Source organism: Halichoerus grypus, chromosome 8 (genome assembly GCF_964656455.1).
Source record: "Halichoerus grypus chromosome 8, mHalGry1.hap1.1, whole genome shotgun sequence".
NCBI classification, from domain to species: Eukaryota; Metazoa; Chordata; class Mammalia; order Carnivora; family Phocidae; genus Halichoerus; species Halichoerus grypus.
Window position 1 is genome coordinate 507,496 of NC_135719.1, and position 16,205 is coordinate 523,700.

The window sequence follows — 16,205 nt, forward strand, 5'->3', positions numbered from 1 at the left end:
GGACACACGGACCCATGTCTTTGTCTCCAATATGCTGCCTGTGTCTTACTAACAAAAATCACATCTCTCGTCACATAGTTCTTGAAGTCTTTATTCATACTCAGTAATTCACGTGGAAGGACACACCTGCTTACTTCCCCCATCGCTAAGAAATACGCCCCATTCACTGGTTTTGACCTGAACTTTCCAGGAAACCTCTCCTGTGCCCATTTAGCTTTATAAGAATATCATCTTTACTATCATGTCAATAATCTATTTTGTTTCTATTACATTTTTCATAAACCAAGGAAAACAGGGTTTTCTTTAAAAAGTTATGTTTTCTCTTATTAATTTTGTATCGTATTTACAGCTGAGGAAAAACCGTTTTAACCAAAGTGTAAAATGATTAACATGGCAAACGACACAGTCCACTTAGAATTTACAAAAAACATATACGGGATAGACAAAGAATAAATAAAACAAGCACTTGGGGAAAGTCCTCTGAAAGCAGGCCTAGGGACGTCACCCGCAGCCTCTGCACAGATTTTGTTCAGAAAAGGCCACGTCTAAAAGTGTACTGTCGGGAAAGGAGCGAACCAAATGTGTGCGCGACGGGAGGCGCCTGCGGCGGCCGGTGACAGTGACGCCCGCAGACGCCACTCACAGGAGCCTCAGTCCAAATCTCGCACTCGACGACAGATCTCCTCCGTGAAGTCGGAGCACTTTGCGTTGCCTCCTAGATCTTTCGTTAAGCTCTGGGAAAAGAGAAAAGCAAAGATAAACTGCACCCACATGCTAGAGCCAGGCCAGGCTGTTTTTACGGCGAGCCCCCGCGCACGTCTGGCCCCCACCCAGGATGACCGGGGCCCAGTTAGCGCGCACAACACGCTGGAGAGGACAAGGCGCTCTCGAGACAAAAGCAAGGAGGGAGGCTTTCCAGAATTTTCCCTCTGTCCGTACAGTAGACCCTAATATTGATTATGGACATTTAAACGAACCATAAATCCCTTGGGGAATTTTTAAAGTTGAAAAAACATCCTTTGACCTATTTTGGAAGCTGAGAAACAAATCTAAGGTAATATCTGAATCATGTGGGGCCTGACTCATGAGCTGGAGACCAGGAGGCCCACACTGCACTGAGGCGGCCGGCCAAGCACCCCTGAACCGCTAGCTCTCCAACTCTCCTCCTTAGAAGAGAAATTCTCCCACACGGCCCCCAGGTCCTCCGACAGCTTGTCCTCCCTTCACTCCCAAAGGGACCCCGAGACACTTGGTTCTCTTGTCCCACTGCGTCCCGACAATTCCAAGGGCCACTGAGGACTTGAGGCAGCACTCTCTCCAAACAGATGCTATGCTTTTGAGGCCCGGCCTCGCTCTCCGCCCGCGCTCAGAACAACGAAGCTGGGTTCGAGCCAGACTGTGAGCCCCGGCCGCCCCGGAGGAGCTGTGGGACCTTGGACGAGTCAGTCAGTCTCTCTGTGCCCGGTTCCCTCACCTGGCAAAAGGGGTTAGTCGTAGCATCTACTTCACAGAGCAGTAGAGATTCACGGAGATGATGTGCATGAAGAACATAAAGTCACCCAACATTTAGTTTATCAGCTACGATGATTCCTTTTATGAACGTGTTTTACTTTCACAACACACGGGGAGCACGTCTCCGCACATCGGATCTGGACCTGCCGCTAGATTCCCAGCCCAGCGGCCTGGACCTTAGCTCCCCTCGCGTGTTAGACTCCGCAGACTTTATCACGCGCACCACATGGGTTTGCTGGGGGGGGTGGGGAGCAGGGACCTGGCCCCGGTTGTGCGCTGACAACAGGACATCGAGGCCTCACTGGCTCTGGGCCCCGAACCGCGGCTCCTCCTGAAGCACACGGGTGTCTCTGGGTCAGCGCTTCCGAGCCCCCCCCGACAGAACGCACGGCCCCTCTCTCCATAGATCGCACCCACGTGTGCTCGGGGAGCCGACGCCTGCTGCCTTCACCCGGACACAATGTGTGCAAGACGACCACCCATACCTTTCCATCCTTAATTGTGGCAAAGCACGCGGCCTCAACCCTCGCGGCGTGGTCGAAAAGCCCCATGTGGCGCAGCATCATCACGGCGCTGAGCAGGAGGGCCGTGGGGTTGGCCATGTCCTTGCCCGCGATGTCCGGGGCGGTGCCGTGAACCTACCGGAGGAACGCGAACACGGTCAGAGGGACCACAGACAGCCCTCTCCCGGGGACGCTGTGCCCTGTCACGTCTCCTCATTCATCAGACACGGGGTCGGGAAGCAAAGCCTCAGAAAAACCAAGAGCCAAAACCATGGGGGAAAAGTGCAAAAACACGGACTAACAATCCTTTCCAGCTTCTGATAAGATGTAACTGAGAAAGGACACATAATAATAAGGATACAAAATAAAAAAAGGGAAATGAATGAATAAACCAAGCTTATATAAAAAAAAAAAACCTAAAGAAAGGATCATTTTATTTCGACTCCTGAGAAAACTCAACAGTTGAACCATATTCGTGCAGATAACCCCATCCTGGGCCCTCAGGCCATTCCTACGTGAACGCCGCGTCCCCCGTCACCCAGGTCCTTACCGACTCAAAGATCGCGACCCCATTGGCTCCAATGTTGCCACTGGGTGTCACACCAAGACCTCCAATCAGTCCCGCACACAGGTCACTGGAGGCAGGAAGACATTTCAAAGGGAAAAATGGAACACCTCACCCAGACTTTGGAATTTATTATTTTTTAAAGATTTTATTTATTTATTTGATAGAGAGAGAACACAAGCAGGGAGAGCGGCAGACAGAGGGAGAAGCAGACTCCCCACTGAGCAGGGAGCCCGATGTGGGGCTCGACCCCGGGACCCTGGGATCATGACCTGAGCTGGAAGCAGACGCTTAACTGAGCCACCCAGGCACCCCAGACTTTGGATTTTATTTTATTTATTTTTTTAAAGATTTTATTTATTTATCTGACAGAGACAGCGAGAGAGGGAACACAAGCAGGGGGAGTGGGAGAGAGAGAAGCAGGCTTCCTGCCGAGCAGGGAGCCTGATGCGGGGCTCGATCCCAGGACCCCGGGATCATGACCTGAGCCGAAGGCAGACGCTTAACGACTGAGCCACCCAGGCACCCCCAGACTTTGGATTTTAAATACCATTCTCTGCCAAAGGGAACCAGGGCTCCTTGGAGAAATGGCTGATCTGGGATCACAGTTAGGAAAACCCAGGATGGGCCGGAGGCAGCTTACTGTGCCAGAGAGCAGATGGTCGGCCGTGTCCAGAGGACACGACAGCTCAAACGGACGCGCACTGGCTAATATAAATGACGGCTGTGATGGACAGAACTCACGGTTATAACCACGAGTCAAACTGACATAAGGACACAAATCGATGAGAGAAGGGAAGCTGATCCTCGCAGCAGAATGCCGACTAACAGACGTAGAAGGAATAATGGCCAATGTCATGTATGTGGTGGGGGGGACACCAGGAGGAGGTAGGCAGGGCGAGGGGAAGAGAGGGAGAAGTAACTTTAGCAGGGGTGGGCTGGGGGGGCCAGGGACACAGGAGTTCCTTGTACCATCTTGCAACTTTTCTGTAAGTCTGAAATTATATCAAAAGTCACAAAAATTTTGTAAAAATGACCACCCACTTGGGGGGCCTGGGTGGCTCAATGGGTTGGCATCTGCCTTCGGCTCTAGTCGTGATCCCAGAGTCCTGGGATCAAGTCCCACATCCAGCTCCCTGCTCAGCCAGGAGCCTGCTTCCCCTCTGCCTGCCACTCTCCCTGCTTGTACTTTCTCTGTCAAATAAAATAAATAAAATTGGGCGCCTGGGTGGCTCAGACGGTTAGGCGTCTGCCTTCAGCTCAGGTCATGATCCCAGGGTCCTGAGATCGAGTCCCGCATCGGGCTCCCTGCTCCTTGTGAGCCTGCTTCTCCCTCTGCTTCTCTCTCTCTCTCTCTCTGTCTCTCATGAATAAATAAATATATAAAATCTTAAAAAAAAAAGTTTAAAAAATAAAATAAAATAAAATAAATAAAATCTTAAAAAAAACAAAATGACCACCCATTAGCTATACATAGTAACACACTGAAATCAACCAACCAATAAAACATCTCAGAATGGGAAGAGGGACGAATCATTAGAGAACAACAGCCCAGAGCCAATTTGGCAAATTAAACGAATCACCCATCCAACACGTGATCATGGACATCACCACCCAAATCACCAGGATCCAACTCCTACCACACACGCTGTACTTTTTAATATTCAAATGAAACTTCTTAAGCCACATTCATTTCAGGACATTTATAAATAAATTACAGACTACAGGGTGTAGCTGGACTCACCTAAGGATGTCTCCATACAAATTTGGCATAACAAGAACATCAAACTGGGACGGATCCTGGACCATCTGCGAGGAATGCACGTTGTGTGCTTAGCCCCCAGCCGCACCCACGACACACGACAGAAGGCAGCAGGCAAGCGAGCACTTATACTTACGTTCAGACACACCGTATCAAGGTACATCTCATTAAATTTAATATCTTTACAGTTTTCAGCAACTTCCCTGCATTTTTGCAGAAAAAGCCCATCTGACATTCGCCTGTATTTAATCAAATAAAAATGGTTGAAAGAAAGACTTGCAGAAAGAAAAGGACCAGGTCAGAGAGTAAAGTTAAGTTCAAGAAATGTTAGTTCCAGAAGCCCAGACATCTGATTTCAATCATGGTAAAATTATTTTTTAGGCAGTTAATTAAACGCAAACTGAAAATGTTTTGGGGTATCTCTGGAAGCACAAAAGGGCATAAAAATGTAAAATAGTCTGATCAAAATAGAGACTATTATTTTTAATGGTTTTGTCCAGCAAAACTGAAGAAATATCTATTAACAAGAAAATGTTAAAACTGACTCATTTAAATGGTTGTACCACTGGACATGCTCAAGCCCCTTCGCTGCACATCCGGAGCGGCCTTCAGCGGACTGGGGCGAGCAGGAGGTGGACCGCCAAGCCCCCGGGCGGCCCCTGGCACGTGGCCGAGTCAGACCCACTCCCCTGGTCGGCTCAGACAGCATAAGCGCGCCTGCCCTTTGACCTGCGTGGCCTCCCCAGCGAGGCAGCCACAGCAGCTGGGGATCCGGTCTCCGCTGTCCTGCTCTGACGATGCCCAGTGCCTCCTGCCCCTCTAATCTGCTCACAGACAGGGACGCCTGACCCACTGGCCGGGGAAAAGAGAGGGACACCGGGTCGCCGGGTTGCCGCTCCCCCCGACAGCCAGCGGGGCTCCGGCCCGGCCAGGACTCACATGATGTTGGCTTTGTGCACGGCCGTGACATTGCTCCGGTGGTTGTTACGGGCGTACTCGAAGGCGAACTCTGCGATGCGCCTGCTCGCCTCCTCGGTGATGAGCTTGATGCTCTGCACGACCCCGTCCACGATCTGAGGGAGAACGGGTCCTGCCTCACTGGACTGGCCGGTGCTGGGCCGCGGGCAGTGAGGACACGCCGCCACGTGGGGCATCGCGGGGGTGAGTATCAGCAGCCCCAGCCCCAGGAGGCAGGTATCACAAGTCCCACTGCACAGATGAGGATAACTGAGGGGCAGAGGTGGCCACCTGCCCAAGAACACGCCTGTGAGGTGGGAGACTCACCCGCCCCAGGCCCGGTCACGGTGAGCCGTCTCTGCGAGGCGTTCCCAACAACCGGGGATCGGAACGACTGTCCCAAGTGCACAGAGACGACCCAAGTGAGAATCAAATGAACGTACCACATGCTCAATGCCGCTGTATTCTCCTTCCGTGTTCTCCCGAATGGTGACGATGTTTACGTCAGTGTAAGGGGTTTTATAGCCCTCGATCGATACACACGGCCGGACATTTGCATAAAGGTCAAATGTTTTACGCAGCAATAAATTCATAGATGGGTGACCAGCTGCTATTGGGGTCTTTAAAGGGCCTGTGGTAAAGAAGAGCACCCAGATGACAATGGGATACGTTCTGGGTTTTCTTCTTCTTCTTCTTTGTAAACACAAGTACAGAATGTTTCCCTGAAATTCCAATTTTTCCTTGTTTCACTTTTCCACTGGAGCTTAGTTAGCATGAGAAGTAGCTGCGTGACACATGTACCGTGCCTGCTTATGAACCGAGAGACGTCATTCAGCGTGTGCTCCCAGGTCACCCGCTAAGCCACCGGGCCCAGAGTGCAGAAGGGGTCTGTCTCTGACTTTACCTTCTCCCTGATTCAAACAAAGGAGGAAGAATTCCTGGAAGCTTTCTGGAACATGACTGCACTCCTTAGAAACACCTGCACCTCCTGGGGGAGGACCAGGCTCGGCAGTATCTCACCACCACCCACGAGGTAACAACACTCCTGCTGTTATTTAAAAGAGAACGGAAGGGGTGCTGGGTGGCTCAGTCATTGAAGCGTCTGCCTTCGGCTCAGGTCATGACCTTGGGGTCCTGGGATCGAGTCCTGCGTCTGGCTCCCTGCTTCTCCCTCTGCCTCTGACCCTCCTCCCCCTGTTCATGCTCCCTCTCCCTTTCTCTCTAATACATAAATAAAATCTTTAAGAAAATAAAGTAAAATAAACTAAAATAAAAGTGAAGGGGAAAAAACAAAAGCAAGAGTAAGAAACTGGCCCAAGCCTCCCAGCGGTACGTGGCAGAGATGAGATTCAAACTTGCATCTGTCTGCACTTACAGCCTGTGCTGAATGGGATTCGGGCACATGCTCATATTTTGAATCATGACTTGAAGCATATATTAATTAAAATGAGAACAAAAACGTGAAAAGTGTGCAAAAGATAAATCTGGATGAACATAAATATACACTTGCATTTGACACTGGCCAGTAATCCTTTAATGTTCTTACTGGGGACAAATGCGTCCCAAGTGAAAAACCACCTCACCACGGGCAAGTTGCTTCACGTGGGGTAGACAACGTAAGGGCAGAGAAGGCGAACCTCTGTGCTGGTCACCTGAAACTAACGTAACAGTGTGTGTCAGCTACACTCCAATAAAAACATTCTGAAAAAAGAAAGAAAGAAGTTGCCTCATAAAGGATGGTTTTACTTTAACATGGTCAGGCCTTATTTTAGCTCAAATGTATCCTAACCTTTCAAAAATGAACACCTGTAGCAGGAATCCACAATAGCCACCATATCCACTACCTTTCAAGCCCATCTTGTTCTTATCCATGGACTCTTTGGCTTCGGGAGGGATCATCCACTTTCCTCCGGGCCCTTGAATGGCGGTGACATTCCGCTCCTCCCACTGAATGGGCGCCTAGATGCCGCAACACAGAGCACAGTGAGCTGCAGAGACGCTGTGTGACCTGCACGCACACTCCAAGGACTAGCGTCTTCAACTCTGGGTGAACTGGTGAAAACACACAATAAAGGTCCAGAAAGTTCCTGGCACTGGAGATGAGATGTCATTCCCTGGTGCGCCCAGAGGGCCTCTCTGCCGCTACCCTGTCCGGTCCGCGCCGAGGTGCCACCTGCCCACTTATTTTTCTCACAACTCGTACCGTGGCTGAAATAAGAATAGCACGAGGAGAGGAGAAATACAGTGGGCGGAAACGCTGCGGAGTAGTGACACGGGCGTGAGCCTAGAAATCATACGCTAAGTGAAGGAAGCCGATCATGAAAGACCACACAGTAGAAGACTCTATTCATACAAGTGTCCAGAAGAGGCCAATGTGTGGACACAGAGTAGACGAGCGGTGACCTAGGGCCGGTGGAGGGAGGGGTGGGTTGAGGGGGCTGGGGGTTGGGCAGCGAGTGCTAATGAGGGTAAGGTTTCTGTTTGGGGGGTGAGAATGGTCTAAAATTAGATCGTGGCGCTGGCCGCACAACTGAGCATGCACTGAAGACCATGGACTTGGACCGCACACGGCAAACCAGCAAACCGTGCAGTGTATCAGTTGTATTTCAGTAAAGCTGTTTAAAAACCCCAGATACAGTCCATAAGCCATGCAGGCATACGCCAGAGTTCCCTCCTGCCCTCTGTGCGCCCCGACAGCCGGCACGGTGGCCGCCGACCAGGCGGAGGTAGGTCTCTCTCCGCGGGGCGCTTATAGCAGGTGACCGGTCATACTGGCTCTCTGCACAGTCTGCCACTGGAGAGGCATCAGCCCCTCCGCAGGACCTGTGCTTACGAAAGCTGTATGTGCGGTTCAGACCCACCCCAGGCCTCATCCTACAGGAGAGCATGGGACTTCGCCTAGCAGCTCAACGGCGATCAGACAAAGCCCAACTTTCCTGTATTCCCCAGACAAAAGCATTTTAAAGTAGCTACTGCATGGAAGCCTGGGCCATTAGAATAACCGTCCCTCACGCTTGATGGTAATACCAAATCGGGAACTTTTTTTGATCTTTCAAAATCTCCTAGACGGTTTCGTGAATTATCAGTTCTAGTCTTGCTGGCAGGAGACAGGACTGAGGCAGGCAGGGGACCGGCAGGGCTAAGCCCCGCGCAGCAGCAGCACGACTCGGATGACGTGACGAAGCCAGCGCGCCCACTGCTGTCCCCGCGGCACTGAAGTCAGGGTTGTGGAGACGGGCGACACCTTCCGCCTCACACAAGTCGTCCTAAGAGCACACAGACTCCAACTACCCGAGAAGAGTTCTCTACAAATTATTACGAAAGGTGTTTTTTAAACACACTTACTTTGGCAGCATCAAAAATCTTCATAACCGCGGCTGAGATCTCGGGGCCAATACCATCTCCTGGAATTAAAGTGACTGTCTGAACCTGAGTGTAAGAAATCACCAAAGAGGACAGTAAGGATTAATTTTTGAAGGTTTGGAAAGAATATCACTGACAGAGAAATCCAGCTCATGGGGGGGTGCTCAAGAAGACCTGAAGGCCGGGGTACCTGGGGGGCTCAGTCATTAAGCGTCTGCCTTCGGCTCAGGTCATGATCCCAGGGTCCTGGGATCGAGCCCCGCATCGGGCTCCCTGCTCAGCGGGAAGCCTGCTTCTCCCTCTCCCACTCCCCCTGCTTGTGTTCCCTCTCTCGCTATCTCTCTCTGCGTCGAATAAATAAATAAAATCTTTAAAAAAAGAAGACCCAAAGGCCTTCAGGAAAAGAGACGTCCCTCCAAGAGCTCACCAAAACGGAGGCAAGACTCAAGAGACTCTACTCTTCACCTGAGTTCAGACACTCTAATAAATGATGCTCTTTAGATAAAACAAAAAATAAACTACAATTGATATTTTTTTTGACAAGCTACAAAGAGACCAATTAATTCAAGTCTATGCAACCAAAGAGAACAAATTTCCACAAGGTTCTCTCACTGGAATTCAGAGGGTTTCCCATGAAGGCAACTGCTCTCCTCTCCACTGGGATCCTGGAAAGTTAGGTCCTCACCCAACTGCTCAGGCTTAAAAAACACTTTCAGACACGTTCCCAGAAGACTGCTGCGGTCTGTTCTAGAACCAGAGAACATCAGACTTCCAATCACAAGGCGGTCCCCGCTTTTCTGAGCCCCTCTGTGACATCCGCTCCTCAATGACAAGTATCATCGAGCGGAGCCCCGCAGAGTTTGTGTGTGGCCTACAAGAACAGCAAGTGTGGTCATGCCTGCAGGGTCTGAGTTAGACGTAGAAGGATAAGGGTGTTTCTAATATAAGGCCAGTGCTTTATTACAAAGACTTCAAACAATCAAGCCAGCATTTCAAACGTAGAAATAAAAATGTGTAAAGGCAAGTGATGACGGGATTTTCAGGAGTTAATTCAGAACCCCTCTCCCCACTTGGAGACCATAAGTGTCATTACCTAGAGACCTTCTCTCACCAGGAAGTCTGGCCCAGGCAACGGTCCCTGGTCTTTTCCAGTCCGAGATGCCTGTGCTACATTTTTAAAAAATCACTGATTCAAGTGTCCCTGGTCTTTTGCCTTCCACTGATACTCACTGAGCAGGTAGACTAATTATTTCTGAATTTCTCTGTATTACTGAAGAAATCTTTTTAAAAACTTAGTTCCTCTTCTTATTTCCTTCAAATATAACCCCCTTCCTACCAGGCAAATATCTTTACCAAATGGACAGCTTAAATCATAGCAGAGAGCAATGATCATCCCCTCAGCTCTCAGAGCGCGTTTGAAATGCTAGCGTGGCCAGCCTGGCGCTTGAAGTGCAAGCCTCGTTCTGCGTCTTTTGCACAAGCAGAGCCAAAAGAACCCTTTGGCTTCTTCTTCCTGTTCTCCCAACACGTAATAATAAGTGTCATCAGGCCACCAGAAGAATCTACTTTTCTTCCACAGTATAGAAAGTCAGTGGGAAAAAAAGAGGTACAACGGTCTTATAAATCCCTCCTAGAGTAAGACGTTATATGGGAGTAGAGGAATTATGAAATCCAAATCAGATTCTGTAAGAAGGGGGTAAAATAAAAACAAATAGGAAGTCACTGACCCACAGTCTTAGAATGCTCTAAAAATGTGGTATCAGCTTTTAAAGCACAGAATTCTAATGCTGGGAATTCTAAAAGCAGCAGATTTAGTAAGAAATAGGAGATCCACTAACATGTCTACAAAGACTGCATAAGGACGTGTGAGCCCACAGGGCTCAGACAAGTTTGAGGCATTCCTAATAGCGGTCAATCTACTGTTTTTAGGGAAGCTCACAAAATAAAAATGCAAAGCAGGCTTTGAAGCTTCTCAACAATTTTCTCTGAACTTGTACAAGTTTTGAAAAAAACTGTCTTACCAAAATGAGATTTCGAAATGAAGTAACAGGCTCAAGGGTGATTTCTATTTTTAACCAGGCTCCTTTAAGACATTAATGTGACAGGCTTACAGAGCCAGCTGTAACAGAATTCTTAAATGGGCAAGTGATCCGATGGATTTATGCGTATTAGCCAAGAATTTAAATACCCAGCATAAGTATGACAAGTTTTCCCTAATTTTAAATAAATGGCGACAAAAAACTATATAATAAATGTGTTAGAGCATCTTTCTTGAGAAACTTCTAAAAGGAAAATAAAAGATGTAATTATACTCACACCACCAGCAAAACCTCTGGTCACCTGTTTTTGGTTGTGGAATGCCCCCAGCAGCCGAGAGACCTACATCAATATCAACAAAGAAATGTCATGCACAGAATTAAACCACATATAGTGAGGCGTAGGGATGAGGCCATTTCTGAAGGCTGATGATGCTGCAAGTTTGCACACATATATTCAGGAACTTCTACGAATATCTGTCTCATGTATTAGCTCAATGTGACAAGCTATCTCAGATTTGAAAACCTAAATATCTGGTTTATCTTTGCTTTGAAATTTAAGTACTACATATTTTTAAATTTGATTTGATGAATATGTTGTCAAAAAATGTTGAAGGTGGAATGAAACTATCCCTTTTTAGTTCAAACACTGGACTTTTCTCAGATGATCTGGAAGGTTTTTATATCAACATTCTTGACTACTGGGTCAATTTGGGGAGAACACATCTCTAAGAAAACTATCACTAATTTTAGAGCTGGAAGGGGCCTTAAAAATTCCAGAGCCCAACTCACTCGTATACAGGTGGAGACACCAGTGTTTCATGGGTCAGGATTTGCCTGCAGCCACAGGTGAGCAGAGACCAGAATTCAGGTCTCCGGACTCCTAGTCCAGTGTTCCTTCAGTTACACACTGTGCCTACTCTTCTCCCGTGAATATTTAGTAATTACACTTTATAATAACAAATATCTGGGGCGCCTGGGTGGCTCAGTCCTTAGGCGTCTGCCTTCGGCTCAGGTCATGATCCCAGGGACCCGGGACCAAGCCCCACATCGGGCTCCCTGCTCGGCGGGGAGCCTGCTTCTCCCTCTCCCACTCCCCCTGCTTGTGTTCCCTCTCTCGCTGTGTCTCTCTGTCAAATAAATAAAATCTTATAATAACAAAAATCTAACGACGTTTATTTACTACCATTTGACACCTGTCTCATACAGAATGAAGATTTTACTTATTTTTTCCGATAAGTAATGACACGGTCATTAACAATAATGACGTGGTCATTATATAATTGTTAATTGCCAGGAAAGGGGATACAGAAAAAAGTGACCCCCTAACTCCACTAGCCCAAGATGTTACCACTGGTATAATGGTTTCCATTCAACACTATCAGACACTAGAAACAGAAATTTTAAAAGGTTACTTTGAACTTTAATAACTGAGTCGTTGAAAACTGGTATAAAGTCCTATTAAGAAATTGGGTACATACACCAAAGGTACTAAAATTCATTACAAGTTATAAACGTAACTTCTTTTCATGCCAGAGACATAAGCAAAGATACATTTGTTATATGCCGCCTTAGTCTTCCTTTCCCGGGACCGTCCTCATAAGGCCCGGCCCTTTGCTGTCACACTGGAATCTACTAACGAGACACCAACCAACAGCCAAGCAGGTATGAATGAACTGTATACTCTAACCTGGCAACTACAGTCATCTCTCTGGACGGAAAATAAAAAACAGGGCCAGACCCAAAGGACACTCTATGCCAAAACCACGGGCAAAAATCTTAATCCTAGAACATGATTCATCCGCAGACAGATGGGCTGCTGGAAGAGAGGCCGTGTAAAAGCTACTCGGTGACAGGAACATTATAAAATTTGCAAGAGTGCTTCTGCCCACCCCAGCCCAGAGAGAGGGGGAAGACATTCATACAGAACAGGACCATGTCTTTGTGACAAAAGACCCAACCAACAAGTGATTTAAAATGTCAATCCACGGGGCGCCTGGGTGGCTCAGTCGGTTAAGCGACTGCCTTCGGCTCAGGTCATGATCCTGGAGTCCCGGGATCGAGTCCCACATCGGGCTCCCTGCTCGGCAGGGAGTCTGCTTCTCCCTCTGACCCTCCCCCCTCTCATGTGCTCTCTCTCTCTCATTCTCTCTCTCAAATAAATAAATAAAATCTTTAAAAAAAAAAAAAAATAAATAAAATAAAAAATAAAATGTCAATCCCCAGGCACAAACATTTCTGTTTTATTCACTGTTGGATCTCTAGTGCCTACAAGAGCACAGGGCTCGCAGGACGGGCTCGCAGGACGGGCTCAATGAGTATTTTTTGGAGAAACACAAGCCAGCCTCAATCATCTCCTTTATCTGACGAATCCCCATCCCAGTAAACATCTTTAATACTTGCGACGATTTTCTCTAACAATCAGTCTGGTCCATGTTTGTCATCTCTCCTATGTGATCTTGCAATAAGGCGGTATACATCTAAGTCATTAAAATGACCCAGAACTGTACGTAAAATGAGATTTTTTAAGGCAGAGACTGTCTTGTACTTTATAACCTACCTGTACATACATTACATTATGTTATCTCTATAAAACCTGGAGAGGTAGGTATTAGTGGCCCTTTTCAGATAAGGAGACTAAGGCCAGGCTCACAGAGCATGAACTGAACTTCTGACTTCAGGTCCTGGGCCAACGGAATCCACGGCTCCTCATTTCCTTTATTACCTTCATAATCTAACTTAACATATAAATACAATGTCGGATGCACGGCAGGTACTCACTCAGTAAGTATTTGCTGCTGGGGAGCTGGCTCATAATTACAGCATTTTATAACCAGAAAGGTCTTTAGAAACCTAGTATTTTCTCTAAATAATGCTTTTTTAGAAAAACAAATTTAAGCTGCAGACCACTTTTTCCAAATTAAACCCTACATGGAACCCCAATAGAGGAACTGCTCTGACTGCATCCTGGGGCATGGGGCTGAGGCGCCTTCTGCTCCAGCCCCTGAAGGGAGAAACGGGCCCCACAGAGGGGCAGTGATGGGCAAGGGCCACACGGGAGTCCGTGACGGGGAGAACCTCATCTGATTCCACAGCCCAGCACTTTCTGAACACCCACTATGTGATTTTCTCTTGCAGTCCACACCACAGGCAAAGCAAACCGACCGCACATCCATTATCAATACTGCTGCTTTAGTCCACCGCTCTGGAGGCTCAACGGACCTACCAAAGATGAGTCGGGTATTAAGTGGGGTGAACTCCGGGATGAAAGGGTTGATTTCTGCTGAGACAGTGGCACAGAAATCACTTTACCTTCAGAGGCAAATGTGGCAGAACCGTGACTGTCACACACTAGGTCAGGTGGAGGGGCAACGAGGCAGAACCCACTCACTGAGGCCCAAGAACCACGTCTGCTGGTGACTGCAGATAAATGTACTGAATGCGGGGAAAGCCTGATTCGTGTGCTCCTTCTGCGTGTTCTAATGCTTTCACGTTACTGCATTTAATCCTGAGACAACTCTGTGAGGCAAACACAGATATTCTACAGACGGGCAGACAAAGCTCAGAGATGTAAAGTAATGTGCTCAAGGTCACACAGCCAATCAGGAGCATTGCCCCGGATTCGAACCTAGATCTCCGGGTGTAGACTTCCAGCGTAGAGCTCTTTTCACTAAATCACAGTGATCCGGGACGCTCTTTAAGCTCAAAGCAAAGGAGAGACATAGCACCAAATTTTACTAAAAAAATAAAATAAAATAAATGGAATTGCTTACGGCCATTCGGGAAGCTCAACAGGAGACCCGAGGGCCTACTTTTCCCCGTGCCTGTTATCTGTGTGTGACCTTGGCCCCGAGTAGGGAGAATGGGACTGAGAACTAGGAAGCCCCCAGTTCCGACCCCGGCTTCCCGCGTGACCTTGAGCGGCAGCGTCTGCAGACGCGAACCCAGGAACTGCAGGGGAGCCCTGACGCCCCTTCCGGCTCCGGCTCCGGCTCCGGCCCCGGCCCTAGCTGTCAAGGGCAGCGACAGCTCTCCTCGAGGTCGGGGGGTTCTCCCCAGTGACAGGGCGGGGGCTGGGTTGGGATGTCCCGGTGCCGGGGGGCCCGCGCCGTCCGATGGCGGGCCCGGGTGTCCCCGCGAGCCCCGCGGCCCCGGCCCCGCCGGCCGAGCCTGGGACAGCCTCTCCCCCGCCACCCTCCGGCCCCGCCGGCCGCGCTCGGGCCACCCCCCCACTCCCGCCCCGGCTCCAGGCGCAGGCCCGGCGCCCGCGCGGCGCTCGCGGGGAGCACCCGGGCCCGACCGTGACCTTGGCCCCGCCTCAGGCGCCGCAGTCCGGGCGCAGGGCCGCCCGCACCGTCCGCTTCCGCCGAGGCCCGCGCGCCCGCACTGCCGCCGCCCGGCCCGCGCGGCCCGCCCGCAGCACATCCGCCGGCCCGGCTCTCACCTTCGAGATCCACGCGGGCCCGGCCATCGCGTCCCTCCTGGCGCCGCGACGACAGCAGCGGCAGCAGTGCGCAGTCGCGCAGTCCGGGCTGGAGCCCCGCCCACCGCGGGACCACGCCCGCACCTAGGCCCCGCCCCGGAGCCCCGGCCCCGCCCCTGCCTGGTCCAGGCCTGGACGGCCGCCGTCTGCGCTGACCAATCGCCTGGCTCCCCTCTCAGTGACGTGCAGAGGCGCGACCCGGAAGCCTCCGGGCAGGCCCTGCCCCCTCCTCCCGGCTGCGGCAGTGCGGGGGCTGGCGGGACGCGGCGCATCCCCGCAGTTTGCAACCTCGTGCGGGTACGGGGACGGCTCGCTTAGTTCACAGATGCTTGTTGTGGTGTGACAGCGTCACCGACGTGTGGCCCCAGAAGTCCGGCGGTCTGTAGTGAGCGCTGGGTCCGGTCCGGCGCGGCCCCGTGGACCCGGACGTCGGGCGTCATGGCCCGCGCGGGCGAGGCTGCAGGCGGTGCGGGGACGCGCGGGTGCGGGGAGGCGCTGGGGGGGCCTCGTCCCGGGAGGATGGCCGGGGGGGGTCTTAGTCCCGGGGGGCCTCGTCCCGGAGGGGGGTGGCCGGGGGAGCCTCGTCCTGGGGGGCAGGTGGCCGGGGGGGACCTCGTCCCGGGGGAGGGGAATGGCCGGGGGAGCCTTGTCTCCGGGAGGGGGTGGCCGGGAAGGGGTTCCTCGTCCGGGGGGGGTGTCCGGGGAAGCCTCGTCCCGGGGGACCCGGGGGCCGCGGCGACTTAGAGTAGGCCTCCCCTGCCCGCCGTGCAAGGTGATGGTTAGGTGAGAAATGACGCCCAAGGCCTTCGTGAGATAAAACAACCAACCGCAGCAACGCCTGGCTGTCGTTGGGTCTGGCCGTCGGGCCTTGAAGGGTCCACAGACCCTCTCCCTCCGTCCCCTCCAGGCGCGCCCTGCCCTGTCCCCACCAGCCCTCCTCTCCTCTGACAGGACCACCCTGGCTCCCGAACTCCCGGCTCTCTCTCGCGGTCACCTCTCACCAATGTATATTTTCAGCCATATT

General features: G+C 50.8%; 1 protein-coding gene across 3 annotated transcripts; it reads right to left on the minus strand.

Annotated features, from left to right (window-relative positions):
- Positions 1-75: 75 nt before the first annotated feature.
- Positions 76-15,278, minus strand: IDH3A (isocitrate dehydrogenase (NAD(+)) 3 catalytic subunit alpha). Of its 3 annotated transcripts, XM_036067613.2 has the most exons (12): positions 15,143-15,201; positions 10,979-11,041; positions 9,275-9,409; positions 8,645-8,728; positions 7,144-7,258; positions 5,743-5,930; positions 5,282-5,415; positions 4,479-4,581; positions 4,325-4,389; positions 2,566-2,650; positions 1,998-2,150; positions 76-734 (listed from the first exon to the last, which is right to left on the minus strand). In XM_036067613.2, the coding sequence occupies exons 4-12, from the start codon at positions 8,666-8,668 to the stop codon at positions 651-653; spliced, it is 951 nt and encodes a 316-aa protein (XP_035923506.1). In that variant the 5' UTR covers positions 8,669-8,728; positions 9,275-9,409; positions 10,979-11,041; positions 15,143-15,201; the 3' UTR covers positions 76-650. The 3 variants fall into 3 exon arrangements, with proteins under 3 accessions (XP_035923506.1, XP_035923503.1, XP_035923505.1); XM_036067610.2 differs by lacking the exon at positions 9,275-9,409 and having other exon boundaries at positions 15,143-15,278; XM_036067612.2 differs by lacking the exons at positions 9,275-9,409; positions 10,979-11,041 and having other exon boundaries at positions 15,143-15,217.
- Between the last annotated feature and the right edge of the window lie 927 nt (positions 15,279-16,205).

What these genes read in the sequence shown, in the direction of transcription:
- IDH3A (XM_036067610.2), bottom strand. Translation starts at nt 15,169, where the DNA reads ATGGCCGGGCCCGCGTGGATCTCGAAG. An exon ending in GGCCCGCGTGGATCTCGAAG is followed by an intron (nt 11,042 to 15,142) that starts GTGAGAGCCGGG and finishes ATATTGATGTAG; the next exon opens with GTCTCTCGGCTGCTGGGGGC. An exon ending in CCACAATTAAGGATGGAAAG is followed by an intron (nt 735 to 1,997) that starts GTATGGGTGGTC and finishes CTCTTTTCCCAG; the next exon opens with AGCTTAACGAAAGATCTAGG.